This window comes from Argiope bruennichi, chromosome 5 (genome assembly GCF_947563725.1).
Source record: "Argiope bruennichi chromosome 5, qqArgBrue1.1, whole genome shotgun sequence".
NCBI lineage: Eukaryota > Metazoa > Arthropoda > Arachnida > Araneae > Araneidae > Argiope > Argiope bruennichi.
Window position 1 is genome coordinate 75,335,061 of NC_079155.1, and position 23,955 is coordinate 75,359,015.

The 23,955-nt window shown below is 32.1% G+C and overlaps 1 protein-coding gene across 1 annotated transcript in view; it reads right to left on the reverse strand.

The window, feature by feature from the left end:
• The window catches only part of LOC129969280 (nose resistant to fluoxetine protein 6-like), a 39,071-nt gene extending 16,727 nt beyond the window's left edge, over positions 1 to 22,344 (reverse strand). The window contains exons 1-5 of the mRNA XM_056083773.1: positions 21,899 to 22,344; positions 12,498 to 12,670; positions 11,552 to 11,660; positions 7,067 to 7,169; positions 5,920 to 6,173 (exon numbers count right to left, since the gene is read on the reverse strand). Of these exons, the coding sequence (XP_055939748.1) occupies positions 5,920 to 6,173; positions 7,067 to 7,169; positions 11,552 to 11,660; positions 12,498 to 12,670; positions 21,899 to 22,193 (934 nt within the window). The 5' untranslated portion in view covers positions 22,194 to 22,344. The remainder of the gene's footprint in view (positions 1 to 5,919; positions 6,174 to 7,066; positions 7,170 to 11,551; positions 11,661 to 12,497; positions 12,671 to 21,898) is intronic.
• Between the last annotated feature and the right edge of the window lie 1,611 nt (positions 22,345 to 23,955).

Genomic DNA, 23,955 nt, shown 5'->3' on the forward strand with positions numbered 1-23,955 from the left:
TTTGGATTTTTTTCTCTGAGTAAGCGAAAAATATACTGACAAAAGTCATCTCTTTTCTGTTTCACACAAATGTCTGATTCATAACTTGCAGTAACTGTTAAACAAACAGGTGGTGTTGGAAAACGTGAAAGGTGATCAGCGATGACATTTTGCTTTCCGGGTCGGTGATCAGTTGTGAAATCAAATTGAGCCAAATCCACTAAATATCGTGCAAATTTTCGATTAATTGCAGATTTTGCAACTACATAAGCGGTTGTATAGTTGTCTGTGATGAGTTGAAACTTGTGACCTAGGAGATAGAGTCGAAAATTTTCAGTTAGGGCCCAATGTACAGCAGTACATTCCAGTTCATTACTGTGGTAGAGTGTTTCAGCATCTTTTAAGGTACGTGAAGCATATTCAATGACACGACGCTTTCCATTCTGTTCTTGAGATAAAACTGCTCCTAGTCCAGAATAAGATGCATCAGTTTCTACAAAGGTTTGTAATCCTTGTTTGAAATACGAAAGAATTGGAGCAGTAGTAATTGCAGTTTTTAAAGATTCAAATGTACGCTGTTGGTCTTCTGTTAAAACTATGGGAGCATTGTTGGTCTTCTTTTCTAAACCTTTTAAAACGCTTGTTAAAGGTTTAGCAATAACAGCATAGTTACGAATATACTTTCGAAACTGATTAGCAAATCCAAGGAAACTACGAACTTCATGAATTGATTTGAGAGTTAGGTAACGTTCAATTGCTGCTATGCGTTCAGGATCAGGACGAACACCATCTTCAGAAATAATTCGACCAAAAAGAGTTATTTCTGATACTGCTAATTGCGTTTTTTCTCGTGTCAGCTTGAAGCCAGCTTTTTGAGTTGCTTCAAAGATTTTATATATCACTTTGAGATGATAATTGAAGTCATCATGAGAAGTTGATATATCATCAATGTATGTGTTGACATTGTGGGGTGCCAGATGACTGTAGGCTAATTTAATCGCTCTTGTCATTGTAGATGGGCCATTTGTGACACCAAAAGGCATTCGAAGAAATTCATAATGTCCGTCAGGAGCGACAAATCCAGTTTTGTAGGTGTCAATGTCTCTTATGGGAATGCAGTGAAATGCAGATTTTACATCCATTTTAGAACTGTAGCTCTTTCCTGCCATGCGTTGAATAACGTCTTCCATTTGGTCGATTGGATGCGGATCAATATTTGTGATAGGATTAATAGTGCGAGAGAAATCTACCACAACTCGCCTAGGAGTACTTTCATGAAAGGGCTGCTCCACAATGAAAGCTGGTGCTGCGTACGGTGAGTTGGAATGACGGCAAATTCCTTGTTTTAACCATTTTTCAATTTGCGTTTTTAAAAACTGGCGATCGGGCTCTGAAAGTCTATAAGGTCTACATCTAATAGGCTTTTCATGTTGCAATTCGATTTTGAATTCCACATATGGACATAGTCCAATGTTATCATCATTCGAATAAAAAACATCAGTAAATTTTCCAATTACTGCATCAAGTTGAGCTTGTTGAGTTGTAGAGAGTCCTGCGGATTTAGGGATAAGGTTTGTTTCGGATGAAATTATATTGGGTGTTGCTTCTGGCAAAGTAACATCATCTAATGATGGTAGTGAGGGTGGATGAAGAGCGACACAGTTGATGCTGGGTTTCGAAGCATGAATACATTCGTACAAATGAAATGAAGTTGGAGTAGAAATACATAATGAGCCATTAGGGTCGTAACTGCATCTAGCTTGAACTTGTTGTTGCCAATCGAATCCTAAAATAAGCTTAAATGGAAGCTGGGTGCACACTCCAATTTTAGGCATCATATGTTCCAAATTACCAACAATTATGTTTAACGAAATCCAACCTATTGGCTTTATTTCATGGTCAACAACTTGGAACTGTCCATCAGTCCACGGGTTAATAACAATATCATTTGGAACACAAGATTGTTGAATGACTGTGATATCTGCACATGGATCACAGAGGGCTTGAATTTCTGTATCATTGTTGATAATAACAGGTATTAAGGCACGTCTGTTAGTTTCAGTTCTAATACAATTTATGGAATTATTATTTGCACTATTTGCGGTTGTAGATCTTCCGGATGTCGAGTTGCGATTGTTGTTGTTGCGGCGGGAATTTGAAGAGTTCAAACTTATAGTTTTGACTACTGTGTTATTATCAGAACTAGTTGAACTGCTAGAAGATGGGATTTGGACATTAGTTTGACTGTTGGTATATTGATTTTGTCGTGACGTGTTTCTTGGTTGAGCTATGGTTGAACCACGTGGAGGAGGTGGTAAACTGCACATAAAAGATGCATGGCCTTTGTTTCCACATCTCCAACAAGTAATATCACGAACATCGTCAGTTACTGGATTGTATTTACGACGTTGTTCATCATGTGTATAAGAAGATCGAATTTGAGATTTCGGAGAATGTTTCTTATGCTCTTGTTTTGCACTGCGAATAGCATCAAGTGCAGTTGCTCTGTCAATTAATTCTTCAACAGTATTCGTATTTTGAGTAGCTAATGCAATTTGCCATTTTTCCTCGGTAATATCACCTATGATCATAGAAATACGGTCAGGTTGGGGAATGGTGAAGGGAGCTTTTTCCAAAAGAGCGTCTTTTGAATAAATATAATCTACTAAACTTTCATTATGCCTCAACTTTCGTTCACTTTGGTGAGCCAAAAATTCTTGCATTGTAATACGCCTTTTAAATCTTGAGGCGAGAGCATTTTTCCAAGTAATCCAATCATTAAAATTTTTTCCTGTAGTTAATTGCCAATTTTTTGCAGATCCTGAGAGGCGAGAAATAGCATTAGATAATTTTAATTCGTCGGACCAGTTAGCTAAAGTTGAAATTCTTTCAACTTCCTTTAACCATTCAAGTGCATTTTCAATTATATCACCTTTAAATATTTGGATTGAATTTGCAGTGTCATTTGTAGATGTGATTTGAATCACATTTGGATTTACTTGTCTTTCTAAAAATTGTTTTTGCGTTTCCATTAATGTAGAAAGAATAGCTGCGATATTCGGATCTATTTGAGAGGGCGGAGGCATAGGAAGTGGCGATTGTGTAGAAGAATTACTTAAAAGTTCTACTTGTTTTCGCAGAGATTCAATCTCTGTCAATAAATGTGCATTATCAGAAATTGCCTCCTCAGCGTTATTAAGATTCTGCACTCGAAGAACATTTAATTCTTCCAAAGTTCCTTCACTATTTCTTTTATTATTATCCTCTACAATACGCAAAATTAGTTCATTCTTATTTCCAGTTAGCGAAAGATTTCTGAAACGTAATTCTTTTTTCAGTTGAACTATCGTTAAAGTTTGTAGCGGTTGCGAGTCTAAAGAATTAAAAATGATATCCTCTTTTGTTGACTTTTTTTTTTTATTTCTGTTCACTGTTCTTGACGAACGAAATAAATTAGCGAAGATTGCTTGGCGACGTTCTTGTTTAAAAAGCGAAGATTGCTTGGCGATGTTCTTGTTAATAAAGCGAAGATTGCTTGGCGATGTTCTTGTTTAAAAAGCAAGCAATAAATTTTGCAAACAGAATAATTTTTTTGAAGGTAATGCGAAATCAATATTCAACATTCGTTAGAATACTCGCACTGATTTGTAAAAAGTTTTATCACAAGTAAAACGTAAGTATATAAAGTATCTCATAAACTTCACTTACTATGCGTGGGCGATTTTTGGAATACGTTCAGGCAGAAACAATCTTGGCGAGATTATCATTCCTTGGCGAGGATTCTGAAAGTTCCAAAGAAGGCTTAACTAGTGCGATGTTTTTTTTATAAAATATTATTTGAAATTCCTTTTGCAAGTCCATTAGATTCCGGCTGCGCCATATAAGGCTGATTTATAATTAGCCTCTTGAAATTTAAATGTTAAGAAAGAGTTCTTAATTAGAAAAATAAAAATCTATTATTGTGGTAAAGCATATGCGTAGGTTACAACCATGGCGAACATCGACAACCAAACATCTGTTGCCAACATTCGTTTTCACAAGTTAACATAAGCTAAACGATTACAATTCTTTCATCGATACACAAAGTGAACCTTACATTTGTAACAAATGCATATCCCTTAAGCCCACTAGCAGTGAAAACAATGCCACCATACGATGTGAACTGTAACACCTTAGTCTGAGCTGAGACCCAAATCCCTGGTGCAATAAAATATTGCTTCTGATTACCAAAAGATCCACATGATTTTCAAAAGGTAACTGGTGCCATAGGTATTAAATTTCGTATTATTTCCGATTAATTATATAAATAATCTATAGCTGAAATTGTTATTCAGAAATTTTCATAGCTTACTTCAATCAATATTTATGAATACGTGTCAGCATATGGCAGTTGAAGTCTACTGTTTTGGTCAAGTAGTAATATACACTGAGTGGTCAAATTATTATGACCACTTGGTACTTATATGCAAAACGGCCACAACTCCAAGCTGTTGCCATTAGAGGATGAGATAGCTAAAATAAGTGTTGGGGGATGCAGGACAAGTGAAGCATTAATTGTATTGTACGGAAAGAAGAACAAAAAACATGATTTAATTGAGTCTAAACGCGAGATGATTGTAGACGCTCAAAGTGTCAAAACGAGTATCAACAAAGCGGCTACACATTTGAACTGGCCGAGAGCAGCAGTTATTAATGTTTAAAAAAATGCACCCCCAAGCAGAAAACAAGATTCGTTCAACGAAAATAGAGTTGTCCAATCTAACAGAGGAGATTTGTATCATTTTTTATTAAACAACAAAAGTCATTTACAATAGGAGCAATCATTCTCAATTGTCCAGAAAAATGCACTGAAAATCAATGAAGATTACTATTATAAAAAAACAGCAATGTTTTAACCAGTGGAAGTTATATATTTGGTAGCACAAATAAATTCAATCCCCGTCTCTAAAACAAAGTCTAAAATTATGTTAACAGGTGTTATTGAATTATTTCTATTCAGGCTACAAATTACCAAACCGAAGTCTTAGAGAAAAGGGCAGTTGATTATTGTGAGTGGCGGGAAGACTGGCATAGATGCTCTATATTCTTAGACCCTGTGTCAGCCCCTCAGGCAATACAATACACGAACACCAAAAATAAAGAAAGCTGAAAAGTTAAAGGAAACTTGAGAAAAGCTATAGAGAACAAATAGATTAGATTAAACTGGATTAAGGCTCACATTAGAATATGCGGAAGCGGGAGAGTCGATAAATATGCAAAAAAGTCTGCACAGAAAGACCAAATAAATATTGTAGTCTCAAAATCATTCCAAATGTTAAAGAAGGAAATTAGAAGAGAGATGACTATGCAGTGGCAGGATTGATGGATCATTTTGAGCAAAGGACGCATAACATACGAATTCATACGGGAACCAAAAATTATAAAAAGAATATTTCACCCGATGATAGTGCAAATTATATCGGGACATGGAAGATTTCCTGAATACTTCTACAGATTCGGAAGGATGCAAGACAACACATGTATATGTGGGAACTACTTAACAGAATGTGTCGAACTCAAAGAAATTAGAGAAAGACTCATTATGAGTAGAAATTTTAAGACAATATTACAGTACCTTGGAAACTTAAAAATATTAAAAGGAATGATGGAAAAGATTTCTAGCCTTTTACTGACAATTCGAAGATTCTTTAAACTTTTGTTGGCCATTGTTTTCTTATGAAAAAATTCAAAACGTTAATGAGCGTAGCAGCTAATCACAATAATCCCACTTTATACAGGTTAGTTCTGTGGTAAAGGGGTGACTGGCCGTGAATTAAAAAAAACGTTTTATTGAGTAATTATAGCGATATAAAAAAAATTTTATTTAAAATTTTTTGTTAAAATTGCGAAAGCTTTTATATATATTTTGAAACAAAAAATGAGGCAAATCAGTGAACTCACTCTTGAAAACAGTTTGTGAGAACAAATCACATCTATATCTATACCATGAAACTTGTGTAGTGGCACAATTTTCATCATGAAGCAAACAAGTGTCCCCTTCTAAATCTTCTTCGCTCACAAAGTCGGAAAATGTACTTGATTCTGATCCATTCCTTGAGGGACTTGAAGAGTTTTTAAAACAGCTCTGAATGTATTCAAAGGCAGTGATGCAGCTACCAGCTATGATAAGAGTGAAATAAGCACCTAAAATATATCTGGAAACAAAAAACAAAACTTTTAAGCAGCTCGAAATTGTATTTGTTATTTATTGTTGATATTCTGTATGTTGTGCTTATTTAAGCAAACTATAAATCAAATATTTATTTTAGATCATATAGAAGTCGTTTGTATTTCAATCTGAAGTCGCTTGCCAATTTTGCAGTATTTCCTAATGGTATAAAAATATTGAATAAAGAATACTTTTTTGGAATTCATCTGTTTTTCTGTCCTTAACGATTGAATAACGTTATCTAAACATGGTTTAAAATACAAAATTAATAATACAGTTGAATTTTCATCAAAAGTAGCAACATGTGTAAAAGTACATCACAGCACTTTCAGTTGTAGACTGGAATTCCAAAAAATAATTATAGGTTTATTCAGTTAGCGGATCGGCTGAAAGAGGGATGGAATAGGATGTTAAAATGAAACCAGTTTTTCGGATTTAATTAAAATGCTATCTGAGCGTGAAAATTTGGTAATTAATAGTTATATGAATTAAAAATATTCTAGAAAGTGTGCAGCGAAAAGTTAAGATATCTTATTAAGTTAAGGACGTTAAGATAAAAGTTTTACAGTTTTTAGTTTTGATTTCGAAATATCTGAAATACGAAATATAGAGCATATTTCAACATCATTTTACGAATTGTTGATGAATGAAATTTAAAACGTTGGAAATAAAAATATTCGTATAAATCAAGTTCCACTGTAGCTTAAAACTATATATTTTTAAAATACTCTAATTGAATTCAATTTAAACAAATTATAACAACTTATTATACGATCATTAATGATTATTATTCTGCATTTTCTTTGAATTTATCCGTATCATACATGTCATTTACTTAATAAATTCAATGCTGAATTTCTAATGTTTACATATACTTACAAAAATATCTTTGCAGAAGTTGAAACCCCAGGAAATTGCTCTTTACATGTCAACGAATTCAAATCAAGAAGTTCCCCATATTCTCTGAGAAATGGCAGTCTATCTTTGAAAAAAAAATATCTGTTTTAATAATGTCTGTAATAATGAAATCTGAATTTTTCATTTTCGTATTTTATTTTTGTACAGAATTTTCTTTTCTAGCATAGAATTTTAGAAAATCTAAATAGGCATCGAACATTTTTTTTTCTCGTTCTAAATCAAATTGTTTCCATAGTAAATAATCGGGATGCCAAATATAATTTATTTTAAATAAGACTTTTTACTTTCTCAGATATGTAGTATAGAGAAAGAATAGTAATGGTCAAAAAATTCGAACTAGATGTTTTTGCAAATCACCACGTTTTAGATCTACCAGAGTTCGAAAAACTCATTTTTAGAAAATGTCCGTCTATTTGTGACAAAAATAACTCAAAAATATTTTGAGCTAAATTATTGAAATGCGGTATACGGTCTTTACACCAAACTTAAAGATTTCTACCAAATTTTGAGTAGAACCTTTTCAGTGGAAGTTCGTCTGTCTCGCTGTTCGAATATAAATTAACACGATAATTACAAAACGAAGAGAATTAGATAGATAAAATTCGGTAAATAGATTTAACATTTATAGTGTAAATATCTGTTAAATTTTAAGCCAAATCCAACTACGTGTTGAGTGTTTTTCGATTTGTACTTTCAGAATCATGTCAACGCGGCGATTCAAAAACGAAATGGTTTAAATATTTCAAAATTAGTGCATGATTTATGTGGCTACAAGTGTAATTATTTGTCAAATCTTTGTTTCAAGCAGTTGAGAAAAACATGTCTAAAAAGACAAATTTGATTCTGGGATATACTATTAACCGCATGCCAGGGATTAATCGCCAAATGACATGCCAACTCATGAAAGATTCAGTAAAAATGTTAAATTTTCTCCAAAAGTTAATATTTAGTACAGGGTGTCCCAGAAGGTATGCAGTGTCTAATATTTACAGATTCGGATAGAACATATCAAGACGAGTATTTTGATGAATAATGATATTGCCGCATTGAAAAGAGGCAGTCGACTCTCCATGGCCGAATGGTCATAACACTGATCTCATAATCAAGAGATTGTAAGTTCGAATCCCGCTAGAGACAATGCGATTCACAGTTTGTGTAAATATTTAATTCCTCGATTTTATGTCTCCCTTTATTTCATGTTCCAGAAGATTCTGGACATTTCTTTAGTTTACCAGACAAGTGTTCTGGACTTTTCTTACTGTCACCAGAAAAGTATTCTGGAACTTCCCCTGCTAGTATAAAAGCAGAAGATCTGTCAGTCACTGTATTCTCAGTTCAGAGTTGAGTTAATAAATTGGTTTAGCTCTACTTCTTGTAAGTGTCATTGCGTTCCACACTAAAGTATCTACGTGACAATATGATTCGGGGTCCCCGAATATAGCGTCATAGTGTAATCACACGAAGATTAATTAATAATCCGACAGTCTGTATTCCAAATTACGATGCATACGACGACTGCGCAACATGGAAGCTTTTCTAGGTGGTTATGCAAATTTGTGGCAACCAAAGAGAGGAAAAGCGCGCCTGTAAGTGAATATTTAAATTCCCGCAGCGGCATATATGATTAAAAAACATATTGGATCAGAATGAGTTGTGCGTTCTTGCTAAAGAATTATTGTGTACTGTACGTAATCGGTGTGGTTCTGAAATGAGCAAATATTCGATTGAGCATCGTGTTTTCATGGCGCTGACTTATCATAATTGCATCCACCAACGGCTGTGGTGAAAAAAATCGGCAATTCGGAACATTTTCACCATAGACTGATCAGGTTGGATTCCATTACGAAAACAAACAATGGTATAGAGTGTACACCTTACTTACCGTATCTTAACCCATGTGACTTTTTTATGGGGATGTCTGAAAGACACGGTGTATCTCACACAGCCTACAACATTGCACGACTTGAGAGCAGCAATTGAATCCGAGGTCAAAGAAGCTGGCACAGATGTTTTGCAGAAAACTACTGCGAACTTCGATTCCTGGCTTCGCCATGTCATTTGTTCGAACGACCGACATTTCGAAAATCTGTTGTATTGAAAGTTCTCAATACACATTGTTTTTCCACTTTATTTATTTGCATTTCTTAAAGTTTTCATAAGACAAGCTTCACACCTTAATTAAACTTGGAAGCTATATTACATGTTATACATCAAAATACTCATCTTGATGTGTTCTATCCGAATCAGTAAATATGAGACGCTGCATACCTTGTGGGACACCCTGTAACTACTGTACGCTAGTGCTATGCAAGGCTTTTTCTGGCATGACAACTTAATTAGAGAGTATGTGATGAAGATTTTGGAAGAGCACTCTTGAGAGTTTCAGTATCCTTATATATAACTGAAGGATATAACTGCAGGTGTAAATTAATGGTAATAAGAAAACTATATGCTTTTAAAAGATATGCATTTCTGTTGCTGTTGTTGTTGCACATCTCCAAGAAAATCAGAGTTAAGCACTCTAAAGAAGTACAATACTAACAATGGATTATCGATGAGATCCTGCCTGGAGAAACCCAAACAAATAAGAATATGATCATGTGAAGCCTCTTTCTTATAACACTTGGGACAGACTTCAAAACGCCTAGAACCCTCAGAATATTTCACAGTTCTAAGGTTCCAACTGAGAAAATGAGTAAGAGTAACCTTATCCTACCTACTACAATCAAGAGTCAGAGAACCCCTTGAACGACTATTCTTATGCCAGTGATGTACCAATGGAACAAGCAAAATGGTTTTATTTTGGCTTTTAGTTCACTAGAAAATTTCCATTTATGTAAGAGTTTCAGTAGGCACAGAGGCATCACTAGCTCTCGCTTCAGCCAGGGTGTCCGAAATCTTATTATCCTCGATGCCAACATGAGAGGGTACCCATTGTAGGTGGATCTGATGAGAAATTTCTAAACATGGGAAAGAGAATGATGCAAAAAATAAATAACTATGAGCCAAATGCGCGAGTTCCATACTAGGACAAGGGAATATATGCCGCAAGGAATAGTAGTGATATCTTGTGGTATGAATTCTAATGTTGCAGGCTGGTTTCTGATACGAGCCACTTTTTTTATTTCGACTAACTGCCTTCGGCGACAAGTTGGTGTGCCAGGATTAGTGGTTACTTTTTATTAGATCTCTTATGCATAACTTGAAGTTCACGATTTCCACAACAAAATATTTTTAAACATTAAATTGTGACATTCATTAAAACCATACGATTTTAAGTTTTAAACCTGTTTTCTTATTGTGTACAAAAATCCCACGATATCATAGTGTCCTTAAGAATTGGCAACTTTTAAGTGTTTGGCTAATTTATTTCAAAGAGTATATTTCTTTTTTCGGTAATGCAATTGCATTATCTGCTCAGTTTTTTTATCCCAATGTTCTGGCGTAGTCGTATATGCATGTTTCTCTGTTGCATATACTGTTCATTCTCGTATTCTAAATCCCTTCGCGCTTTTGCGTATGCACCAGGATGCGTTCATTTAGTCAAAATAGGGTGAAAGGAAAGATGAAAGGAGGAGACGTTTACATTTAACAATAAGGTCCGGTTTGTGCGCGGACTTAGGAGGCGTAAAAGTCACGAATAGCTCGTAATATTGTAGGGGGGGGGGAAATACTAATTCATAAGAAAATATTTTAGAACTTTTTTTACTACAAGCAATGAAAAATGAATGGGAGATTACTGTTCTTAAAGTAATTCAGTTACAAAATAATAATAATGCTTTATGTTAAGCCACTTTTTATTTGTTATAGAATTTTTGATAATATTTTGAGACTTCGATAGATAATCTCGATCACAGTGAATGATATATAGAATATTCTTCATGTCATTCCTCAAAAGCTCTTATGCCACTTGAATAACCATATAAGTAATCAATATTCAATTTTCAGTTAGAATAGTTATGATCAGAAAAAATGCAAAACTCGCATATAGATTGGGAAAAAAATTGAAAGAAAACATATCTAATGGGGTGGAAAGTCGAGGTCAAAGAATTACTACGAATTCCGGAAATGCGCTTTCCGCGTTTCACCACTCGGTAGGTAGATTCATCGAAAAGGGGTAATCCTAGGATACTGAAACGAACAATATATATTGCTAAGTGTAAAGACAGGATCTCAGATTTTAAGAGTATACGTATTTTTCTTTTATTATTTCTCCTCAGAACAAAGTAACTAGTCACTTGAAATTTTTAATAAATAAAATCTTTATAAGTGTGATGTATTGTATTGTATTGTATTGTATTGTATACCTTTCGATTTAACATCAAAACAATTTTAATAGAAAATATAAATAAATGTTTCATCACTGTCTACTCATGAAAATGATCTAGAAGAAAGGCAATATAAGACAAAATAAATAAGAAAACAAAACTTTTTTTTTTAACTTACGAAGGAAACTCACTAAGTGCTTCATATCGCGTGTGATATTCAAAGAACTACACGATTCTGGCAAGCAAAGTCCTGTTTTGACTGGCAGTTGTTGCATTAACAAATGAAACTGTAAATGTAAACAAAAAAAATTGCATATAATTACAAAATGAAAGCATAGATATTCATTAGTATAAGATTAAAATTCATTGAAACTTGTATAGAAGCCTTAGAGAGAAAAATAAAAATTATTAAGTAAATGCAATTAGTGTCAGAAAGAACAAAAAGTTATTTATAATTAGCTGGTGTCCGGTGCGTTGCTGCAGCAGAAGAAATAATTTTGGAAATATCGTTTGAAATCTGAAATAGCTATTTTATTTAATTAGGAATGATGAAAAAGAATGATATTTCTTTTCTTATCGGCGGTGAATACATTCATTGAAATTACTTGACATATAAAGGAGAAGAATAAATAATATTTATTTTACTTTTTGACTTTAGATATAATAAAACAAAGCAATAAATTGGCAAAGTTTTACCACAATCGGATGAATAAGGCAGCGCATAAAATACGAACAAACAAACATTAATTTTTATGTATTGGATTATAAAAACATTTTTTAAATATCTATAATTGTTATCATTTAAAAAATCCCACGATCCATTTTTATAAAAATATAATTGAATTTGAAATGAATTTTATTCTCTTATTCACTAGTAGATGGCGCCACTCGCATGCAACAAAATTTAAGTAACATCAATCGATTAATTAATAATAAAATTTTTAAAGATATCAGAATAATGCACTGTTCTGAAAAACACACCATTTTACATAATTTCAAGACAATCAAGGAACAAAAAACAAAATTGTGATTACAGAATTCTTTTATAATGAATGGAATGTGTCATGTTAAACAAATTTATGTTAAAAAATAATTTACTGTAGAAGATAGTTCTCACTACTCACATTAGAGGGCGCTGTGACATTCCAAGTGGCCACACAATATACACCATTGATGTTTGAGAGAGAGTCATTCTCCTTGGCAGTGAAATGCACATCCAAGCATTCCTTGTACTTTCCCATCCACAGGAAATTCCCAAGCAAAGTCCCGCTGGGTACTTTACCGTTGGCGTCTAGCACTGTTCATTCAAAAAAAAAAGTACTTATTTTAGAGAAATTTTCTCTCTGTTGATAAAGATTCATTACGCGACACTTCAAAATGATACAGAATCCATTTTTAATTTCTTGTTTACGTGGTATATAAAGAAAAAGTATTGTAACCCTCAAAGAATTCGGCCTCGAGATTTTTTCGAGCAAAGACACGTCTCTCCATATTTTAAACCTCTTTAAGTCCGAAAAACATTGTTTAATTTAGTTACATTAACGTCCCGTTTGAAAGCAACATTAGTGCTAATTTGAGACGGATTTGTAACGTTGAACCACTTCAAATGACCGGGACGACTCCTGATCTGGCATCCCCCTCTCCAAACTTCTATACCCCACCATCGGGAGGGTATTTGGCCTAACGGATTTCACGTGCACCAGACAGGCTTACACGACGGTTTTTCAGTGGAATCAGGTCTGAAACCTGAAACACTCCGGTTCCGAAGCCAAGATCTTACCACCAGGTCACTGCGGCCTACAACACATTTTTGGAATTTTATTTCCTGGAAATGAAACAACTCGAGAATGCTTTGAAGTAAACAGATGAAATTTGGTATATGCACTTTATACTTGATTTGTAGATTTTTAGTTTTTAGATATAATTTTTAACGCTATCCATTCAGACTGTTCACCTATTCAAATATAACACTCAGATTACAAAACTGAGAGATGAATAAAACTTGCTTCACAGATTTGATGCAAGATATGTATAAAAGTTTGAATGAAATCCATTAAGAGGTTGACCGTCTGTACTTTTGCATGCATTCAAACGGGGTAATTTAAAAAAGCAAAGATTTAAATAAATAAATAAAACCAACCGCCTTTGACGATCAGCTTGCTCACCAACATTGTTGATTTTTTAGATTATTAAACGATTAAAATGGAATAAATAACGATATTTAAATTTCAGTTTATTTGATACTACTTAAAAATAGGGCTTTAACTGAATGACTCTGCAACCCATTATTTTAAGCAAAAATAAAAGTGCATAGATTATGAAATGTAAGCAGAAGTGAAAAATCAATTTCGAAATTAATTTTTAAAAAAGTAATTTTTTTATTTTAATTTTCACATTAACAAAAGAACGCGACTGAATATTTTGATGAATGAGTTCGAATTTCATAACATTAAAAAAAAAAAAAAAACTGAAGTGAGCATTACTTTTAAAATGCTTTTTTCAAACCGACATGGTAAACCTTTTAACATTGTAAAATTTATTAAAAGTAAAGAAAAAAATTGTATAGAAATGAAATCGATTTCATTAACAAAATAATTTTTTGAGTTTTATGATAATGAAAAAAACCTTTTTGTGACATTAATAATTTCGGAAATCATCAATCTCCAGTAGGTAAGTCATAGCGCGTATCCATAGTGATGGTTAAGCCTATTTTCATTCTCGATTATTAAACTTTCCGATTAAAGTTTATTTCTTGACTTCTTTTACATCTTCTAACTGAATGAAGTATTGGACACAGCGAGCAGCATTTATTATTAAATGAAGCACAGCTGTAAAAACGTTGAATAAATCAGTCTGCTGAAACTTTCTTATACCAATATGTTTTCATTTCATTGCTGCCATTCCGTAATAAGAACGATTTGTGTACCACGTAAATTCGTGGATATAGATTTAATAAATGATCTTGTGACAAAAATTATAACACCATGTCCAATTTTGATTTCAATCAATTGGTAAAAAGGTATCCTAAATACATACTAGATTTTCTAATACTTATGTATTAACAACGTCTCAGCGATTAGCCGTCAACAATCGCACATTACTAACTCTTTTGTAACTATTGTTTGCTAATGTCATAGTTAACACATACTTTTATTAAAAAATATTCAAAAAAACTTGGTGGAGACCTCGCCTAATGTTTATTACAATGTATTGATGATTAGTGCTGTGCTCAAATTCTTAAAATTTAAGTATATAGTCTCTTGCTGAACATGAACTACGTACGATATTGCAAATACTCGGTAAATATACTACTTCTATTTAATTTGTCCAAAGCCATTAATTTGTCCAAAAGAATTCCATTCATAAAGGCTCGCTAAAGAGTGTGAACGAAAGTTGTCAGCAAATTTTAAGGATTTCCATCGATTAAAAACTAAATTATTGCCAAGAAGGATTTTCAGAAAAAAGAAGTGAATAAATGTGATGTTGTAGCAGTGGCTAAAAGTAGAAGCAACGATAAAGAACTTAAATATTAAAAGAAATTACAAGAAAATAAAAGAATTTAAAAAAAAAAAGGTTTGATAAACAGTATGATTTTGCGATGAAGTTTGATCCAAATGAAGAAAGAAGACACGTATGAGAGCTATTGAAAAAACTGTGCGCTGTTTACTGTGAAAGTTTTATAAATAACTAGTAGTACCCACATAGCGTTGCCCACAGCATAACATCCAAGAGGGAAAATTAGCTTTAAACTTAAGTCGAGCCTCCACCCGAAATGACATGAGCATGTCAGCAACATCAAACAAACATAAAAATATATTTAGAAATCAAAAATAACTACAAAACAGTTTTTATAGCACACATTCAGAAATATTTAGACTGTTAAAAAGGTAAAAATAAGATACATTCATAGATAAGACAATTCATTAAAAATATAAAATAGAAAAGCCGTTTTAAAATTTAAAAATATACAACTAAGTCCAACTGTTCCACAATAGTTTATCAACTCTGTATTATCTGATATGAAAATAAAATTCAGCTTGCTTCATAATATTTCTTTGTAAACTATATTGGCTGTGCGATCACTTCGCTCTTCATGAGATTCATTTTGTCTCTGTGATTCAATTGCAGTGCGATTTAAAGAGAAATAGTTACTTCGCTCAACAGGAGAAAACTCTCCTTCCCTAAGTGTGGACATTCTTTCTCTGATATTCGCTACCCGAGCGTTTCTTTCCTCTATATTTTCATTGTCGCGCAACAAACGAAGCATTTTGGCATTTAATGTGCTCCGGCCAAGGTTGGATTTCCTTTTTTCGGGGGGCATAATGAAATTTGAATCTGTTTAAAATCATACGTAAGCTAAGAAATGTATTGCATATGTATATCACAGTTCTTGCTATTTGCGCATGCACAGGTTGGGTTTTCGCACATGCGCGGATAAGTGCAAAGCACAGATACTGCTGTTAATGCATGCGCGAATTGTAGTTGGAAAATAATTATAATCGCAATTATAAAACTTTTTTTAATTTTGATATGACTTCAATATACTAAAACCTTCCCCAATAAATCCCTTGCAAAATGGTACAAATATCTCCAATATCAGTTAAGTATTTCTCGAGTTTTTCTCCTTCAGGAGACTTCATTTTATACTATGTATAGATTATATCAGCCGTTGTCATAAGCAAAACTACTTGTCTTTAAAAAAAATTGAACGTCTCGCTTCTAATTGAAACAATAATTAAGATCCTTTCAGATAACATTTGTTACATTTGCTTTCTTTTATGAGCAATAATATTTTTATTTATCTACATAATACCCAATTTTTGATTTGAACTATATCTAACCATAGAAAGTTAACTCCGCGAAACGTAATTTGGTTTGATTTGATTTTAGTTATGATTTACAGCAATGTAAATAAGCTGGAGGGTTCTTCAGCTTTTCATATATACATTACACAATATGGCAATTTTGTCTTTATCTTTGTAGCAAAGCGAAATGAATCGACTATATCTTTTCGCATGCTTTTTTTGTTCGATGACTGACTTTGAAATTTCATAGAAATCTTTAATTAAATCTTAAATCTTTTTATTTACCAAATTTAATTCATCTAGATTGTTATATTTTTCAGTTATAATCTTCACATGCACATTGACAAATAATTAAATAAACAATTTACCGGTTGAAGGATTTGGTTCAAACTTGGATACAGAGCTACGATTCTACAGAATAAAACATTTATTCAAACAAACTTCCATTAGAAAAGCTTAGTGAAACTTTGAGAGAATTCTACAATTTTTATATTAATACTGTCTACAGATTCCATTTCCCTATTTTAATGCATTTCAGAATTGAAACTTCAAGGAAACAGACATAAATCTTAATTTTTTTTATTTCTTGAACTTTATTTTTATATACGAGAAACAATAAGCTATGTACTTCTTAGTAATACAATCACGTTTTTTGTATTCTTTTTCTCATTTCCACATGTTGCGAAATTTACAGAGTTTTGTTTAGCTTAGTTAAGTTTAGTTATATTAACTTCTCGTTTCAAAGCAACACAAGGGCTATTTTGGAACGGACCTCGTAATTCTGAGCCGTGGTCAGACGAAAACACCTGAGATGGCACCCTTTCTCCAAACTTCCACACCCCACCAACGGGAGGAAGTTTGACCTTTGGAGGATTTAACGTGGACCAGACCCTCTTAACAGTTCTTCGATGGAATCGGGTCTCGAACCTAAAATCCTGGCTCCGAAGACGAAACTTTACCACCAGGTCACCACGGCAAGAGAAGTTTAGAGAGAACTTGCAATTTAGCGACATGCAATTCTACGAAAAAATATATAACACGATGCGATTTAAAAGCAAGGAACTTTATCAACTAAATTACTTTGATCTTAAGAGAAATTTTTAATGCTTCAATTTTAATACTTGCGGATAGCATTTATTTCGCCATGAGCGTTCAAATAGATCGAAACAGAATAATACCACCCGGAATGGTCTCCCAAAAATTTTCTCGCATACTCTCCAATAATTTTTTTTTATTACCCTTCTCTCGCATAAAATTGTGGACCTTGCGTAAGTCTACGAATACCTTGCATGGTATTTATGAACGATAACTACAAAATATAGATCTTTAACGTGATTTAACGTGGTATTTTACAGAATCGAAATGTATTTTGGAGGTCTTTTTTACGATCGATTGACACCCAAGATTTGATGCGGAATTATAGTTTAATCACACGATCACGTATCGATTTAGTTTAATTATACTAACGTCCCGTTTTAAAGCAACACATGGAGTATTTTGGGACTGACGTCGTAATTTTGAGCCGTGGTTAGATGAGAAGGACGACACCTGAACTGGCACCCACCACTAACAAGCGTTCCCACCATACCAGCTGGAGGGCGTTTGGCCCCGACGAATTTAACATGCACCAGACCCGCTTGCATTATGGTTCTTTGATGGAATCGGGTTTAGAACCTGAAACCATTAGGTTTCTAAGTCGAGACCTTACCACCAGGTCACTACAGCACTTGATTACGTATCGAATATATTGATTTAAGTCATCGCGTTTATGAGTTCTTGCATACACACAAAAATACAGATAGACAAACGGTCAGCCAGTTGACAAATTTGGATCAAAATTTGATAAAAATCTATATTTTAGGCGCTAAATCAGTGTGCCAAATTTTACCTATCAGACTTTTTAGATTTTTATAGTTATGAAGTTCTCTTGTTATCGCCAAACACGCCGACTTCCTATCACTGGATTTCATTTTAAACTTGAGATAAATCTACAAATTCGGACCTAATTCCATATATTAAATTTCAGCCGTCTATTCAAAGTTTTTTTGAGTTAACTACATAATGCTAAAAATGGCTACATACAAAGAAGCCTACATACATAATGCTAAAAATGGATTCTTAGACTCAAGGAGGTTTGAAGCATGGAGATTAGTCAAACTCTAGAGTAAAAAAATTTTTGACCATTACAATGCTTTCTCTATATTTCGTATCCAGGAAAATAAAAATAAATAAAACCCTTTAAAAAATGAGTGGAAGGAAATAATGGCTTTTTGGTCAAAGATTTCCATTAAAACTTATTCATAATCTTGAAACATGCTTTCATGTTATATTCGCATTTCGTTAGTCGGTAGATGACAGCGGAGTGCATTGATTGATTTGAAAAAGTTTTTTGAGATAAATACTCACTTCAGTGCGGATTCTATTAATTATAATAAAGAACTTGTTTGCAAATATAAATATTTTGGTAGAATTATTGGTTGCCAGTTATCAAAAATACATTAGTCATGCTAGAGCTGGAAAATGCGACTCTGAACATATATGTAAATAATATAGCTCATGATGATATTGCGATGGTTAACACACAAAGCAAAACGAAATCAACGAATTGGGACATTGAAAGCGATATACCGAAGTGCTGCTCTAAATTAAAAACAAACATAGTTAAAAAGCTGGCGTGAACATTGTTAAATTAGAAAAGCTGCCACTTAAAATTATTCGCATTGAGCAAAATGAGCATTACAGAAAACTGACTAATGAAACTACAGTTCTCTAATCGTAGCCTAATAGCTAATTTCTAAACTGCTAGAAATAGTCATATATTTTGAATTGGAAAACATGCTTAAATGACAAAGAATTATATTTTATGCTGTTTAATCAATAAATGGATTACTGATAAAAATAAGATGAAATTTTTATGCATTCATATTTAGTAAAATATATTTAGTGTTCTTATATTTCAAACAAAAAAGTTCTACTCTTCTGAGGCCAAAATCGGCCGAGTTATGAAGTTTTTGATTTCAATATTTGAGGGAAATTAACAGTCGGGAGAGGATCTTTCTGTCACTTAAATGATCTAAAACAATGATATTCACAACTCAATCAATTTTAGTCGCAGAATTATGGCATCGTTTTTTCTTCTTAAAAATCCTATGATGTCAAAGTTATTTTATTAAAAAGAATTGATAGGACCAGGAAATTTTAAAAAATTAAATTTCTTAAATTCACTATTTATTTATTACATTAAATTTTGTAAAGAATTATATTTTAAGTATTTTTCCAATGAGAAATATATACCTAATAATTTAGAAATTATCTATTAGGATACAATAAAAATGGATAACCTGTATATTCTTAAATTAAAATAATCCCGTTGCTTGTTCATTTCTGTCTTATATTAATGAGAATGAACTATACAAGTTGGACATATTTACTAATTGGTTTCCGAAATTCCTTATAAATACACACTTTTAATGCCACTTAGATTAAAAGTGTGTATTCCTTTAATACACACTTTTAATCTAAGTTATTACATTTTTATTTTCTCGTATACGAAATATAGAGAAAATATTATAATCGTTAAAAAATTCAAACTCCAGATTTGACGAAATCTCCACGTCAACTTTCCTAAGTTCGAAAAACCCATTCTTGGCATTATGTCTGTCTGTTAGTACGATAACTCAAGAACGTTTTGAACTAGATGGCTGAAATGTTATATACGGAATTACGACCAAATGTATACATTTTTCCATATTTTCAACGGAATTTATTTACAGGAAGTCTGTTTGTCAGGCTGTTCATATGCAAGCGCACTCGGTAATTCCAAAACGCAAAGAGCTAGGTAAATAAAATTTGGTACACGAGTTTAGCATCTAAAATATATTCTTATCAAATTTTGAACAAATACGTCAAAGGGTTGACCGTTTCTCGGTCTATAATTTCGCATGCATGTTAACGCAATAATTCATTAAATCAATGAAATTCGATGTTATCTTGTGACTACAACTATAGTTTTGTATCAAATTTTGGTCTCAATCGGCGAACAAATCGGCAAAATATATTCCGAATAAAATATATATTCAGTTCGTGATAAATTCAGCAGAAAATGCAAGATTCACGCCAAAGGTCTGTAGTTAATCATTACTATGCAAAGTATTAGAACCCTTACCTAAAGTCCATAATTTTATATGGAAGAAGGGGATAAGACGTTTATTGGAGAGAATTCGAGAAGATCACTCGTTCTGAGTGAGCAATAGTTTTGATGGGTTGATATGTAGCCAACCCATTGATGAATTTGGTTTAAAATAAGAAAAATCTACTTTTCTAGTAATGAAATAAATTGACAAATTTCATTCAACTATTGGAGTTTGAATCATCGTGTTCATAAGTACACGGACGAACATATGAGCTGCGGCGTCGAAGAGTTTTGTCCTCCGTTATTTGCAATTTGAAATTTTTGTATGAAAACACCGTATCATATTTCATCATTTAATTCGTTGCGTTAAAAGAGTAATTATGTTCACATAAACATTTCAAAATCTTTTCTGGGAGCTATTCAAATTGTTTTTTTCTAAAGAAATTTCCAGTACTGAAAAAAATGAATTGCTTTTGAACTTAAATGTAAACTTAACTTAATGCTTATCATTGAATAATAAAATAAGGTAAGTAAAAATAATTAAAAGAAAGAATTTCCAATTTGTAGAAGAGTCAAATCGTTTAGAAATATAGATTATGGAAATATTAAAAAAAAGTATTGATACCAACACTGAAGTAATTTGAATTAATAAACCAATAGTAAAATATGTTGGGCATCAAAGTCATTAAATGTATTTCACAAAACTTTTTTACAAATCATATTTAATGACGAAATAATTCTAAATTACAGAACAGATTCTTTTATATGGAAATTGATTAAGAATATAGTTTAAACTGATTTCAGCATTGATGTAAAAAACCTTTTTATGAATATATATAATTAGTAATAACAGAAAGATTTAAAGAAGAAAGAATAAAAGTATATTTAAAATAACAGAAATAATTTCTTAATATCAAAAATTTAGAATAAATCATAGTGAACTATTTTATTTCAAGAAAACAATGCATAAAAATTAAAGGGAAAAAAATCAAAATTAATAACGAAGAACTTAAATTAATAATATCTCAATGGATTAAACATTCTTCTTATTTTTTAATTAGGAGATAAGATTATTATTTAGAACTAAATCAAAATTGGTCAATAATTGATAAACTTTGAAATTTGATATTTTACTTGATATTTGATTTGAAAACTTTTTTGATATTCGACAAAACTTTGAAAATAGATAGTAGAAAACAAAAGATATATAGTAGAAAGAAAATTACTCTAAATTTCAGTTTGACACTTTTATCAGTTTCAATATGGAAAATTCAATAGAATTCTCAAAGATTATTATATATTATGTGATAAAAAGTATTTAATGTATCGAAATCCTTTGAACAACATAGTTTTTTTTTAAAAAAATTCAGTTTGTATTCTTTAAATATAATAATATTCCATAATCTAAGTATTAAAATAATACAATTAAAGGTAATTACAGACATAATAAATTTAAGACATAATAAAATAATTTTTTTAATAAAATCGTTTGCAATTACTCACATAGAAATAAGTTTCATTATCTAGATCACACAATGATTTGTTCTAATAAAGAAATAAGATTTTTTTTTAAAAATTTTACTCTTACTTTGAATTGCCCATTTTGATTTCAAGTGATGGAAAATATACTTGACATCATCAAAGCATTTGGCTTGAGCATCTGACAAAAACTCGTATCTTTCTTTCGAAAATTCATGGATATTAAAATATTTAGATGCGTTCTGATATAATTTTTCGAAGTATTCATTCCATGGATCATGAAAATTTAAAGATGACGATTGGTTATTTCTTTCAAGATCTACGAGATCTTTATTTGGCGTGGAATTTACACTACTATTAGCTGCAAATATGTACAAGATGAAATAAAATATTGAGCATTTCATGACTAGTAAATATCGAAATTAAACTAAAACCAATATCAAGACTTTCCAATTTTAGCACCACTTTCCGCAAAGCAGAGTTTTGAAATAAAAGCGCCGTCGAAAACTTCAACCCAACCTTTTGAATAAATGAAAGGACGTAGAAGGAAATAAAAACAAAAGACGTGCGGAAGGAGGGAGGGAGGGGAAGGGGGTCAAACTAACACGTGTAGAACCTTCATCTGATTATAAAAGTCATTCGAATCTTCAGTCTTGGTTATCTCAAAGAGGGCCTTTGAAAGAACATATCAAGAGAAGGAAGTTTCATGCTCTTTGCGGTTTCAAGACTGTCAAATTAGAGGAAAATGAAAAGTAGAATAGACTTTTTAGATTTTATTCGCGTTTGGCTAAGCGTGTGGTACCACTTCCCATTGAGAAGCAGTAACTGAATCATAATCAGAAGACTAAAACACAAAATTCTAACTTTCATAGTTTAAAAAATATATATATCATCTTTATTAACCTTAGCCACCATTATTAACTTTAACTATCATTATTAACCGTAACCAGTGGAACAGCTCGGGATCATTTTCTTGTATGCTCACTTTACACTTAAAGTACATGTAATATGTATGGCACATTTTCTTGTATGCATACTTTACGCTCAAAACACGTAATATGTATGGTAATAAAACACTTGTATGGGAAGAAATGACTGAATCATAATCAGAAGACAAAACCACGGAATTCTAAGGTTCATCATTCAAAAAATGTGATTAACATTATTAACTTTAATCTATGGAGTCGTAACGGGGGCATTTTCTTGTATGCATACTTTACATTTAAAACACATGTAATATGTATGGGAATAAAACACTCGTATGGGAAGAAATGACTGAATCATAATCAGAAGACAAAAACACAGAATTCTAAGGTTCATCATTCAAAAAATATGACTTAATCTAATTAAAAATATGACTTAATCCATAGATTAACTTTAATCTATGGAGTCGTAATGGGGACATTTTCTTGTGTGCATACTTTACACTTAAAGCACATGCAATATGTATAGGACATTTTCTTGTATACATACTTTAAGCTTATAACACATGTAATATGTATGGGAATAAAACACTTGTATGGGAAGTGTTTTATTCCCATACATATTACATCTTCTGATTATGACTGAATCATAATCAGAAGACAAAAACACAGAATTCTAAGGTTCATCATTCAAAAAATATGATTAACATTATTAACGTTAAGTCGTAACGGGGACATTTTCTTTTATGCATACTTTACACTTAAAGCACATGTAATATGTATGGGACATTTTCTTATATGCATACTTTACGCTTAAAACGCATGTAATATGTATGGGCAGAAAACACTTGTATAGGAAGAAATAACAATGTGTGATCCTTATACCAAATGTGCAGATTTCTATAAAATTTTGAGCGAAATCCATTCAGAGAAAGTTTGTCTATCAAGCTTCCCGAAAGTAAGTCAACACGGTAACTCCGAAAGGAAGAGAAAATTTGGTGCACAAATTTACTATTTAAAATCCGGATAAAGGATTATAAACACGATTGTTCAAAAATCTAATAACATAGGTAAATGAAATTTGGTTTCCCATTTTAGAGAATAAAATATAGATTTTTTTTTTTTTTTTTTTTATAAATTTGGAATCAAATCCGTCAAGAAGTTAACTGTCTGTCGGTCTCTACTTTCACAAGAATTTAAACATGATCACTCAAAATCGTAATGACTTAACCACATGAAATTT